This window comes from Sarcophilus harrisii, chromosome 1 (assembly GCF_902635505.1).
Source record: "Sarcophilus harrisii chromosome 1, mSarHar1.11, whole genome shotgun sequence".
Lineage (NCBI taxonomy): Eukaryota > Metazoa > Chordata > Mammalia > Dasyuromorphia > Dasyuridae > Sarcophilus > Sarcophilus harrisii.
The window spans coordinates 560731534-560743610 of NC_045426.1; the positions used below are offsets into that span (position 1 = coordinate 560731534).

The 12077-nt window shown below is 40.6% G+C and overlaps 1 protein-coding gene across 3 annotated transcripts in view; it reads left to right on the forward strand.

The window, feature by feature from the left end:
- Positions 1 to 7666: 7666 nt before the first annotated feature.
- The window catches only part of PXDC1 (PX domain containing 1), a 53661-nt gene continuing 49250 nt past the window's right edge, over positions 7667 to 12077 (forward strand). The window contains exons 1-2 of one of the 3 annotated variants that reach the window (XM_012541689.3): positions 7667 to 7770; positions 8874 to 9192. In XM_012541689.3, coding sequence (XP_012397143.1) covers positions 8937 to 9192 — 256 coding nt within the window. In that variant the 5' untranslated portion in view covers positions 7667 to 7770; positions 8874 to 8936. The other 2 variants (XM_012541690.3, XM_003760216.4) reach the window with 2 other exon arrangements.

Here is a 12077-nt window from a genome sequence, read left to right on the forward strand (position 1 = left end):
TCTCTGCCCTCAAGTTTACATTCTAGGGGGAAGATAATAAATTAAAAGGATGCTGAAAGGGGAGTTTGGAGGAAGGGGATCCAGTGGGGAAGTGATGGAGAAATATAGGGAAATATAGTTTGGTGGAAAAATGAAAAGATATACGACCTGGGCATTCTCTTTAAAAGAGGTTCTATGAGGAACTCTCCACTCTCCAGGTGAAGACTCTTTCAAGAGAAAGGACTCCAGAGAGTATTTCCCATGTGTGAGTAGAAGCATACACAATTATTTCATTACTTTAAGCACTCTTCATTTCATCCACATAGGTACTCCTACCAACTAAGAGATGACAATCTCTTCATGTTTGAGCTGTGGTTCTATTCTAGGTAAACTAAGAAATGCTATAGGTTCTTGAGGCTTTTTTTTTTCTTGTATGTTACTTCATACAAGGTAAAATTAGTGCTATGGTAGCATAAAAAGAAAATTCAAATGGTCATTCTGTGTATACTGAAAGAAGTGCATTTAGGGAAAGACCTGAGTCCTGGCTCCCCTTCTTACTACACATATGGCCACTGTCCAAGTGACCATGAATAAGGCATTTGACTTTTCTGATGCTCATTTACCCAGCTGTAAAATAAATATAACAGATTTTGTACCAGCTATCCCACAGAGTTGTTCTGAGAATAGCACTTTACAAAGTGTAAAGAATGAGACAAAAAAGAGAATGATAATTATTTTATTAATAGGTTACCAAGAAAGGCAATATGACATAGGAGATGGAGAGTTGGTGTTGGAGTGAAGATTCAAGCCCCATCTCTGATTCACAGTGCTTATGTGACCCTGGGCAGATCATTTGTCTTCTCAGGGTACCTAGTAAACTCTCTAGCACTATAAATTATAGAAAAGTTGGTATTGGAAAAAGGACTTTCCTCACATGGCTCTTCCTATACTCATGAAATCTTAATCAATTCTGCAAGCAATCAAGAGAAAGACCATTACTTACAAAGAAAAGGATATCCAAATAATACAATTCTATTCCTTAGGAGGAATACATGGAATATTATGGTAATGTAAGAAATAGAATTATCAATAAAAATTTATTTTAAAAAAACAAACTGATCCTGAACCCAAAGCCACCCTACAAATCAAATTTCTTGAGTTCATCTCCCATTCAGAGTTTACTTCAGAATTTACTTTAGCTTGTATTTCTTCACAGCTGGAAGGAAAAACTCCCTAGCTCCCAATATTGGCTCTGGGACTAACTGTATTTTATCACATAGAAAATACAAAAATACAAAGGAAGCACTGCAGCCCATAAACAGATAATAAAATTTCCAGTCTAAACTTGATGTTCTGATGAGTTTCCCCCTTTACTCCAGGGGATTAGTTAGGCAGACCTATCATCATACACTATTGCCCCTGGTACTCCCCCTTGGAAAGGAAACAAACTTGGGTGTTGTTAGAGTGTCAGTCCCACTTCAAGTAGACCTTCACTAGCTAAAGGAGTCCAGGTAATGTCAGAGCATTAAAATCAAGGTTTTTATTCCCTTCTATTCTGGTTCTCTCCTTTATTGCTGCTCTAGCTCCAGAGTCCCATGCTAATTCCTGTCTAGGAACTCTTGGAACACTAAAACACAATGTGGGAATTTGTTTTGATTAGCTATACATATTTGCTACAAAGTCTTCTCTCTCTCTCTCCCTTTCCCTCTTTCTCTTAGATGGAATAAGATAAGGGAAAGAAAGGAAAGAAGGAAGGAAGGAAAGAAAGAAGGAAGGAAGAAGGAAGAAAAGAAAGAAGAAAATAGGAAAGAAAAAGAGAGAAATAAAGGAGCAGGGAAGAAGAGAGAAGGGAGGAAGGAGGGAAGAATAGAGAGAAGAAAGGAAAGAAAAAAGGCAAGAAAGAAAGAAAGGAAGAAAAATGGGTATTGGAACATTTTTAATGTGGAAAAGAGAATAATAGATTAGAAAGAATAGTATGTATAGAAAGCTACATGTTGAATTTATTAAATTTGTAATAAATATTAAGTTTATAATAAACAATTTATTAATCTAATCCTCTTCAAATAGTCTACTATGTTTATAGAAACCTCAATTTTACTCGGTATTTGTTAAGTTCAGTATCTGGGTGTTGCTGGTTTTGAGTCAGGAATTCAACTCTCTATTCATAGGCCAGTAGTATCAAACTCAAATAAAAACAGAGGCCATTAATCCAGACATATGGAGCCCTAAGACCTGCATAATGACTTAGTTTTAAAATGTAATATTATCTGTGATTTGTTGCAATTTTATACATTTTACTGAATATTTTCAAATTACATTTTATTCTGGCTGGGGAGACACTTGGGAATGTTGTAGGCTGACAAGAATGTTGTGCTGACAAGAGTAGTGAATTTGATTTTTAATTCATGATCCATAAACCTCTAAGGTATCAGTAAATCTAAATGGGAAAAAAATCACAATTATCTCTAATTTTTATTTTCCTTTGTATATATTTATGCAAATCCTAGGGACAACTAGTTGGTAAAGTGGATTGAGTGCCAGGCCTGAAGCCTAGAAGAATCATCTTTCCTGAGTCCAAATCTGACCTCAAACACTTAACTAGCTATATATATGATCCTGGGCAAGTCAATTATCCTGATTACCTCAGTTTCCTCTTCTGTAAAATAAGCTAGAGAAAGAAATGGCTAATCACTCCCAGATCTTTAGGATCCAAACCCCAGGGAGATCACAAATAATGGGACATGATTGAAACAACAAAAATTGTCCTTATAAGTTGAACCCATAAAGTATTTACTATTGAGAAATATGATCGATATAAGAAAAAACTTCTCCCCTTGGTGAGGAATTGGAAAGTCTAGAATGATAAGCACCCCCCCACCCCCGCAATCCTAATCACTTTTATGGAATCATATGTGGGAAACTATGACCAAGAGGAAATGTAGCTCTGGGGAGAGTGACTACTAATAATTCTATTTTCTTTTATCCTCTGCTGGTGTGGGGATTGGGTAGGTGGGTAAGAAATTATTTATATTGGATCTCCCTCTAAACAAAAACCAAACCACATAGAGGCCCTGGATTTCTAGGCTCTTTACTGGTTCATTTACTAGATGGATTAGGTTTCAAAAGCTATTACCTCCAATGGAGAAGCCTTCTTAAGTACACCTTTGAAATTCTAAACCGGGGTTTGAATGATAAACTTGAGAGCTCGGCTTTGTTCTCAGTTTTCACTTTCTATTGTGCAGCCTTGGGCATTTGACTAATAAAACTAATTAAGTACATGAATATTCCAGTCCACACATCCCTATCCCAAATCCATTTTGTTTAGGGTGATAATCATTTATATAGCATACTTCTCTTCTTAGTGGTTTACTATGCCATCTCTAAAATAGTACCATGTGATTTGTCCTAATAATAGTGTTTGGTCTTTTTAACCCTATTATATAGAAAGAAAACCTGAGGAACTGAGAGAATAGAAATTTTGTCTGAGCGAAAACAGCTAGTGAATTGTGGAGCCTTGAATGACATCCAGGCTTCCTAATTTCTAATTCAGAGTTTCTTATATATTTCAGTCTTGTGGCTAATTTGAAAATACTAAACTTCTTATGCTTGAGCTTCATTCTCTCTCACAGAAGAAAAAGCCTTGCTATAGAAAAAAAATGTCACAGAGGTACTTAGAAAAGAATAGGGTAAGGAATGACCTAGTTACTCTCAAGATTACTTTACAAAGAAAAGGAATCTTAGAATCATCTCCCTAGAAAACTGGATCAATAAAACTGGATGATTTTAGCAGAAATGTTCTTAGTTGGGCAGTGTTAGGAGGAAGCTGTGAGGTGAGGAAAGAATGGAATGTGATTGATACCAATTCTGTCCACTAGAATGATAAAATTGATACTGTCTTTGCCTCAAAGTAGCTTACTTTTCTTTTCACTGGGATATTCCAATTCTGAAAAGGATACAAATAAGCAAATAAAGGGTTCTGAGAGTACCAAGAGATCAAATGAGATAATAACTTCAAGCACATTGTTATTGTTTGGTTGTTCTAGTCAAGTCCAACTCTTCAAGACTCCATTTAGAGTTTTCTTGGCAAAGATACTTGAGTAGTTGGTCTTTTCTTTCTCCAGATCATTTTGTTGATAAGGTAAGGGAGTGAAGTGACACAGCTAGTAAGTGTCTGAGGATGAATTTAAACTCAAAAAGATGAGTTTTCCTGACTTTGAGCTGGTACTCTGTATCTACTAGGATACCTAGTTGTCCTACCAAGCTATAGTAGATACTTAAATCCTAGTTTTCTCTCTTCTTTCTGATCCTCCCTCCCAACTTCTAAGTGAATTAAGGAAGTACTTGAGCTTTGAAAAAATAAGGTTACTGAAGGGCTGAAGTAAGAAATATGTTTCAAGCTTGGAAGTAGGATGGAGTATTCAGTTTGTTGAATAGGTAGTCCAAGCTGTAACAGGGAATGCATCAATGAGACATGAAATAAGGCTGGAGCCAGATTGTGGATGGTCTTAAATGCCAGGTGGTAGAGTTTGTGAAAATTCTGAAAAGGAACAGGAATCAACGATCATGAATAAGACAAACCTATCATCTTTCCCCAAAAAATCCACTCTCTTTTTTTCCTAATTTTCTCTGGTTTGCTGAGGCCACCTGGTCACCCAGGTTTGCAAACTAAGAGCTGTTTTAAGTGACTTAACTTTCTGAAACAACATTTAAAATCACTTCATGTCATATTTCCAGGATTAAGGTGTTAGAAGTTTATGACCTCATTTGAAGTTTTCTTGACAAAGATACTGAAGCAGTTTGCCATATCCTTCTCCAGTTCATTTTCAAAATAAGCTAAGTAGGTTTTTTGAGCTCTTTTGAGCCTCCTTACTGTGGTGACTACTTTCTGTTGGTGAAATTTGTGTGGGAAATTATGTTAATCAAGTCCAGTAGCACAGTTCCTAGAACATAATAAATGCTGATTAAATGATTTTTTATTTATTTAATATCTTTAGCATCTTTCATTTGTGACTTTGTGATGTCAACATTATGCTTGGATAGATCAGATTAAAGTTACACTAGATTGTAAACTCTTTGGGAACAGGAATTCTCTTTTGCTCCTTTCTGTATCCCCAGCATTTATCACAGAGCTGACACATAATGACTAATTGACTTGAAAAAGGTTAGGTTATAGATTTAATTGTATGGGGTCAAAGCTCAGAACTCCCTCATGACCCCTATATTTCAGTACTTTTGTGATATCCATTAAACATTTTTGTTACTATAAATGGTTAATAGCTGTCATCTCTTCTTCCTTCTGCCCACAATTCCCTAAAGCACCAAGCTATAAAGTGTGTTAAGTGGGTACCATGATGTTTCTGGGACTAACTCCCAAATTATGAAGTAATCACTCGGAATTATCTTCCAATTACTTTCAGCATGGAGCTTTGGAGGGAGGGGTGAAGTAGGAAAGGAGGAGCAAAATACAAGTTATTGTGACCCAGAACTGTGTAAGTTTTCAGTTTGGACAATTTTCTTCATTTTTACTTGTTTCCTGATTTTCTTCCTACCAGATGATTTTACCTTTTCAGTCTTTGTTGCACAATCATCATTCATGCCACCTAGGTGAGTGACAGAGGATTAGAGTGATGGACCTCATGGATAAAAACCAGATTTCAAATCCTGTTACTAGTTATTTGAGCTTGAACATTCAATCTTCTGTTTCTTCAACTCTAAAATGGGTTGATAATAACACCTATCTCATAGAGTTGTTATGGAGGAAATGATGTTTGTAATCTTTGCAAAAAGAGCTATGTTTTTATAAATAAAAGTCAATAGTGTTTATTTACATAATGATTTTTAAAAAAATTTACAGAGTATTCATTTATTAGAGGGCAGTTAGGTTTGAAGTAGATACAGCACCAGACCTGGAATCAGGAATATTTAAGTTCAAATCCAGAACTTCATTACCTACTAGCTGTGTGACTGGACAAATCACTTAATCCTGTTTGCCTAAATTTCCTCATCTGTAAAATAAGCTGGAGCAGGAAGTGCCAAATAACCTCAGTATCTTTGCCAAGGAAACCCCAAATAGAATCACAAAAAGTATGAAATGACTGAACAATAACATTACTATATGCTAAGTACTTTGTGATGAGCAAACTAAGGCAAATGACATTCAAGTGATTTGCCCAAGTTTTCACAGATAATAAGTATGTAAGGCCAGTTTTGAACTTCAGGCCCAAGGATCTATCCATTGGATCAAGTAGCTATTATTGTTGTTATAACTCATAAGCTCAGTAAACCTTAAGGCTCTTTAATGTGTGCAGGTTGTTTTCTCAGGCAGTATTCCCTTAATAATTGCTTATTGAATTGAATCCTACAATTCCTTGCCAGCTCATTTGGGGAATGTGTGTGTGTGTGTGTGTGTGTGTGTGTGTGTATACTTAAAGACAAAAAAAATTTAATTTTCAAATCAAACTTTTTATTAAGTATGCCTGAGAACACAAGGACAAAAACAGTCCTTGCTTCTAAGGTACTTTTGGCTACTAGGGAATCCATGCACAAAGACAGACAGATAGAAAGAAGGGAGGGAGAGAGGGAGTGAGGAAAGAAGAAGGAAAGGAGGGAGAAAAGAAGGAAGAAAAGGAGAGAAGAAGGAAGGAAGGGAGTAAGGAAGGGACAAAAGAAGGAAGGGAGGAAGAAAAAAGAAGGAAGAAAAGAAGAGAGGAAAGAAGGAAGGAAGAAAAGAAGGAAGGGAGGGAGGGAAGAAAGGAGGTCACTTGAGAAAGAGTCATTAGGCCCCTGCCTAATTTTAGTTTTGAGAAGTGGCACTTGAGCTGAACCTTGAAGGATTGAGAAAAGTGAAGAGATGAGAAGAGAGCAAATTCATGTCTCTGGGAAGATGAGTGCTAGTAAGAAGCAGTTGCACTGCTTAATGTGGGGAAATTCGCAGGTCATCTTGGCAGCCAATTACAATTAGTGAAGGTAGGAAGATAATTTGGAGCCATATTGTAGAATTTTTTAAAAAGTAGTCTTAGAAATTTATTGTTTCCCTTTCCCCCAATTTGTCCTTCTGTAATAGTTCTTAATTTGCCAAGAAAATTGTTTGTTTGGACATTACTGAATCCTAAATTCTGTTCGGCTGGGAAGCTTGTTCCTGATGTAAAAACTACTTCGGCCACACCCACAAGCCCCAGTCATTGTTATTATTTGGGTTATTCCGGGTGGCTTTGTCCAAGGAATTAAAGCATGATCGGAATGTGCCACAACAGAAGCCACGAGCCATCCTTACCAAGTACCGGGGCAGGGACACACGCAGCCTATTCATCTCCGCAGGTCAGGAGAGGTGACAAGTTGCTTCTGCTCGCTTTCTTGGCTCTTCTCACCTTCTCTGTCTCGGGCGCTGGATCCACGTGAACCCTACCTGGCATTATTTTTCCTCCGGGTCTTATTTCTTGCTGATGTACCTTATCAGTAGAAGGCTCGGGTTAGTGCCTTTGGTGTTTTAACTGTAGACTAGAGGAAAAGAAGCTAAGGAGTAAAAAAAAAAAAAAAAACAAACCCTGCAGGCGTTTGCAATGTGTTCCAAACTCCTCCTCTCCCGGAGGATCGGGAGGAATTCTTGGCACTCGAGGCAGCAGAATTTTTTTTTCCAAAGGGGGGAAAAATAAAACTCTATTTTCCCTCCCTACCGAGACTCCCGCCCACCCTTACTTCACCCCCATACGACGCACAGTCTGTCCCAGAAGGAGCCAGAGACTGGAGCCCCCTCCTAAGGGGCGGAGGTCTAAGGAGGGTAGAAAGAAAAAAGTAAGATTTGCAATGTCTTGTGAAGTCTAGCGAGTGGCGGGCGCGCCTCCCACCGAAGTCTCGGTTACTTCCTAGATTTCAAAAAGAAAAAGAGAAGGGGTGTATGAAATGGGGTGGGGATGGGGGGTGTCTCCTTCCTCAGGACTCTTCTTCCTTGCTGGCCCAATCACCATCTCGGCCAGGAGGGACGGGACCCGGAGGCTAAAGGCATGAGACTGGAGGGAGAGGGAGGTGGTCTAAGGGGAAGGCTTGTAGCTTAACCAGTGCATGCATCAGCTGGGAGGGCGGTAGCAGCATCAGCCCACTAGCCCAGAGGAGGAGGAGGAGGAGGAAAAGGAAAAGGAGGAGTGTGTTCTCGTTGCACCCCTAGTTTGGCACTTCCCGCGGAGTCTAGGTAGACCGGGGGAATTCAGGTTTTGCGCAGGCTTCTCCCACTCCCCACACATTCGGGGAAGAGAGGAGTTCGGCTAGACTTTATTCAGTTGCTTCAGCTCGCCTCTCCCGAAGCGCGGGGGTGGGACGGCGGGGCGGTGGGGCGGTCCCTCCCCGGGAGTCTCGGGGCGAAGGGGCAGAGGCTACGGCGCCGACTGCTGCTTCCCGGAGCCCAGGGATTTACCCTCAGGAAACTCCTCTACTTAAGCGGAGGCGGGGGCCAGGGGGAATCCCGGCACCCCGGATCTTGCCACCTCGGCTTTTAGAGGTACAGGGCGAGTGGGCGTCAACTGCTGAGGCGAGTCTGGAGCCAGAACTAACCCTTGAACCCCTAGGCTAACTTTTCCCTAGGCCACTCGAAAGCGGGAGGTAGTTTGCGGAGCCTTGCAGGCAGTCTAACCTCCCCAAAGCCACTTCCTCTGCGGCCGGGGGGCCGGGAACGGTCTGCCAGAAGAGAAGAGGGGGAAGGGCTTCCCTCACACCCGGCAACGTAGACGTAGACAACAGCAACCCGTGATGAAAAGTTTCCTTAAAAGCCAGCGTCTTTGAGCGAGCGCAGAAGGAAGCAACCGCCGTTTCTCCTGTTGGGATCCTGGGAGCTCCAGGACCCAGCCCGAGGCGCAGTGTCCTCAAGCAAGCCCACTCCTCATCCCCTTCTGTTTCTCCTCCAGCTCTCGGGGCGCGGCTAGACGGGGCGCCCTCCCGCGTCCGGGGCATGTGCGGGCATTGCGGGCATGGCATCTGCGGTATTTGAGGGCACGTCGCTAGTGAACATGTTCGTGCGGGGCTGCTGGGTGAATGGCATCCGGAGACTGATCATCAACCGGCGGGGCGACGAGGAGGAGTTCTTCGAGATCCGTACTGAGTGGTCGGACCGTAACGTCCTGTATTTGCATCGAAGCTATTCGGACCTGGGACGCCTTTTCCAACGGCTCCGGGACTCCTTTCCAGAAGACCGACCCGAGCTGTCACGGTCCCCGCTCCTGCAAGGTTGGTTGGAGACACCTCCCTTTCTCCCCTTTTCTGTCCTCCTATACCCTTTGTGGCTTGTCCACTTGGCATATTTGGGAGGAGGGAAGAATCAATTGAAGGACATGATTAAGTGAAGAACTTGCGAGATAATTTTGAATAATGAAGTGCCTGGAACTGGAAGGCACTTAATAAATGCTTATTGACTCAGTTTGAAGTAAGGGGTCTGGAGGGAAAGAGGAAAGGTGAAGAAATTCCTGAAGCCCTAAATATTATGTCTCTTCCTCTTTTGCTAAGGGACCAAGAGAGAAAAAAAAAAAAAAAAAAAAAGGAAACGTCCGTTTCATGCTCTGCTATGTCCACTGGGGCTGGCCTTATGCAGATGGGGGTGGGGGGGGGGGAGGAAAGGAGATATAAATTAAGACTACCCACTGTTTAGTTGGAACTTGGAAGTGAACTTGGCCACACGTTGTCACCGCCTATTTCCTAATATTAGACATCAAGAGAGAAGGGTTAAGGAGATTTAAGGATAATTGATGTGGAGCTAGAAGGTTCCTCACAAGCCATGAAGTCTAGTTCCTTCATTTTACAAATTAGGAAATTGAGGCCCAGAGGTTGATCTTACAGATTGTTAGGTCAGTCAGGAAAGGGAATTGAGGAAAATCCTGGGAGGAGAAAGTTGACAGTTTAATGATAAGGAAAATTTTGAGATTTTCCCATGAGACAGAGCATGAAGATTAGGTAGGTAACATGTTTCTATTTGTTGGTTACATCGCCACACAGTTTGAAGATTTACCTGTTTTAAGGTATCGAGGGCGATGCTGCTCTACTTACCCTCCCCCCCCCCAGGGAAAAAAACCCACCACCACCACCAAGAACCACTAATTCTACCAACATCTACCATCCCATAGAAGAAGATAAATAAGTGCTTGGTGACATCGCTGGCTTGGTGGATAAAGCATCGGTTTCTGTCCTTTGAAACAATTTCATTTACGCTATCCCTCCATCTCTATCCCTGTCCCACCCCAATACTTGCAACTCTATTAAAGAGAAGGGAAAAAGAGGGATGGGGTCTAGCTGGAGAAAACAAGTACATGGTTTTAGAAACATCAGAGTGACTACTGGCAAGGATGGAGATAAGGCGTCTTTGAACTGGTTTTTTTTTTTTTTTTTTTTTGGTTTTTGTTTTGGTTTGTTTTGATTTGGTTTGGTTTTTCTTGCGGTTCTTCAGACTCGCGGTAGGAGATAATGAGGACAAAATAAATACCGTAAAGTTATCTGGAGAAATCTGTCATTTCTTCTGCTGCTTTGTGAAATAGTTCCCCAGAGAGACTTGGTTCATTGGCAGAGGACTTTGGCTTCTCTCGATCAATCGATGACAAAACTCGTGATGCAAGATGCCACGCAGTCCTTTAGTAATTCAGCCCTGTGGGGAGTGGAGGGAGGAGGGTTGGCTTCGACTTTCTTCCCAGTGCCGTGTAGTAGCATATGTCCTGCCCCCAGCTCCTTGTCAAAACATGTGGATTTTATTAACCATGCCACCTCTTTCTCTTGAACCCGTGACTGATGATCCTGGCTCCCTGGGAAGCCTTCTTATGCTTAGAAAAATAGTTATTTTTTCCGTCGTAACCACCTCGTTTGTGCCCTTTCTCACACTATTGGGGTCAGGAGAGTGGGTAGAAGAAAAGAAAGAGAGAATGGAGAAAAGGGGCAGGAGAAAGAAATAGAAAGAAGGAAAAAAATGGAGGAAACATGGGAGAAGAGAAGGAGGAGTTAAGCTGAGAAAAATGAAGGGGAAGCTGAGAAAAATGAAAAGGCTTGAATAGGAAAGACAGGAAAGAGAAGAGAAGCTCAAAAGAAGGAAAGATAAAAATCAAGAGAAAAAAAAAGGGAGAACTATGAACCAGAATCGGAAACCAGTCCTAAGATAGCTAGAGGGCATGACTTTTTGTAGCCCTAGGGAATGAAAGATTCATGATCTGCCAAAATCAGTGAAATGGGGAGGGGCACCCCCCAATCATCTCTTGCTCTCCTTCTACAGAGAATGCTGTAGCAGATAGCACCCATCCTGTGCCAGGCACTGTGCTAAGGTCTTTACTTAGAAATTTTGATCTTAAAAAAAAGTTTTCTGAATAATATTTAACTTGAAGGGCTCAGACACATGTGACAAGACAAAGTGAATTTGATGCAGAAAGTCATTGTCTTGGGACAAACTTCCCTTCATGATAAAGTTTTTATTTGTTTGAAGTTATCCAGATAATTGAGGCAGACAGATGTCTTAAACCTTTTCCACTTATGACCTCTTTTCACTGGAGAAATTTTCATGTATATAAAATAGGCATACAAATCAAACATTAACTGATCATAAATCATTTTGAGATCCCTATATTCAGTTAGGAGACCTCCTTTGGGGTTCTGAACCACAGTTTAAGAAACTATGATATAATCAACCTTTTTGCCTCAGTTTCTTCATCCATAAAGTGGGGGAAATAATAGGAGCTACCTACTAGGGCTGTTATGAGGCTCAAAGAAAATAATATTTGTAAAGAGCTATATAAAAGTTATTATTATTATTAGTCAGAGATTTATTCTGGCTTTATAGATGCATCCTGACAAATGGAATCATTTGGGATCATCCCAGAAAGCTTCCCTTGCCTTGATGGTTAAGCCTGGTTCTCTGATGAAAGTTCTGATGATAGTTTCAGATTATTTCTTTTTTAATTTAATTTTTTTTCTTGGTATTCTACACTGTCTCTCCAAATATTTTGGATTATATAGAACATAGAATATTTTCATGTGTTTTATAGGCTTAAGGTTTTCAAAGGCTATGTGTATATATACATATATATAGATGAAAGTATATTTTAATTGAGTCTTTTTCTTTTCTTTTTTTTCTCAATAGTATT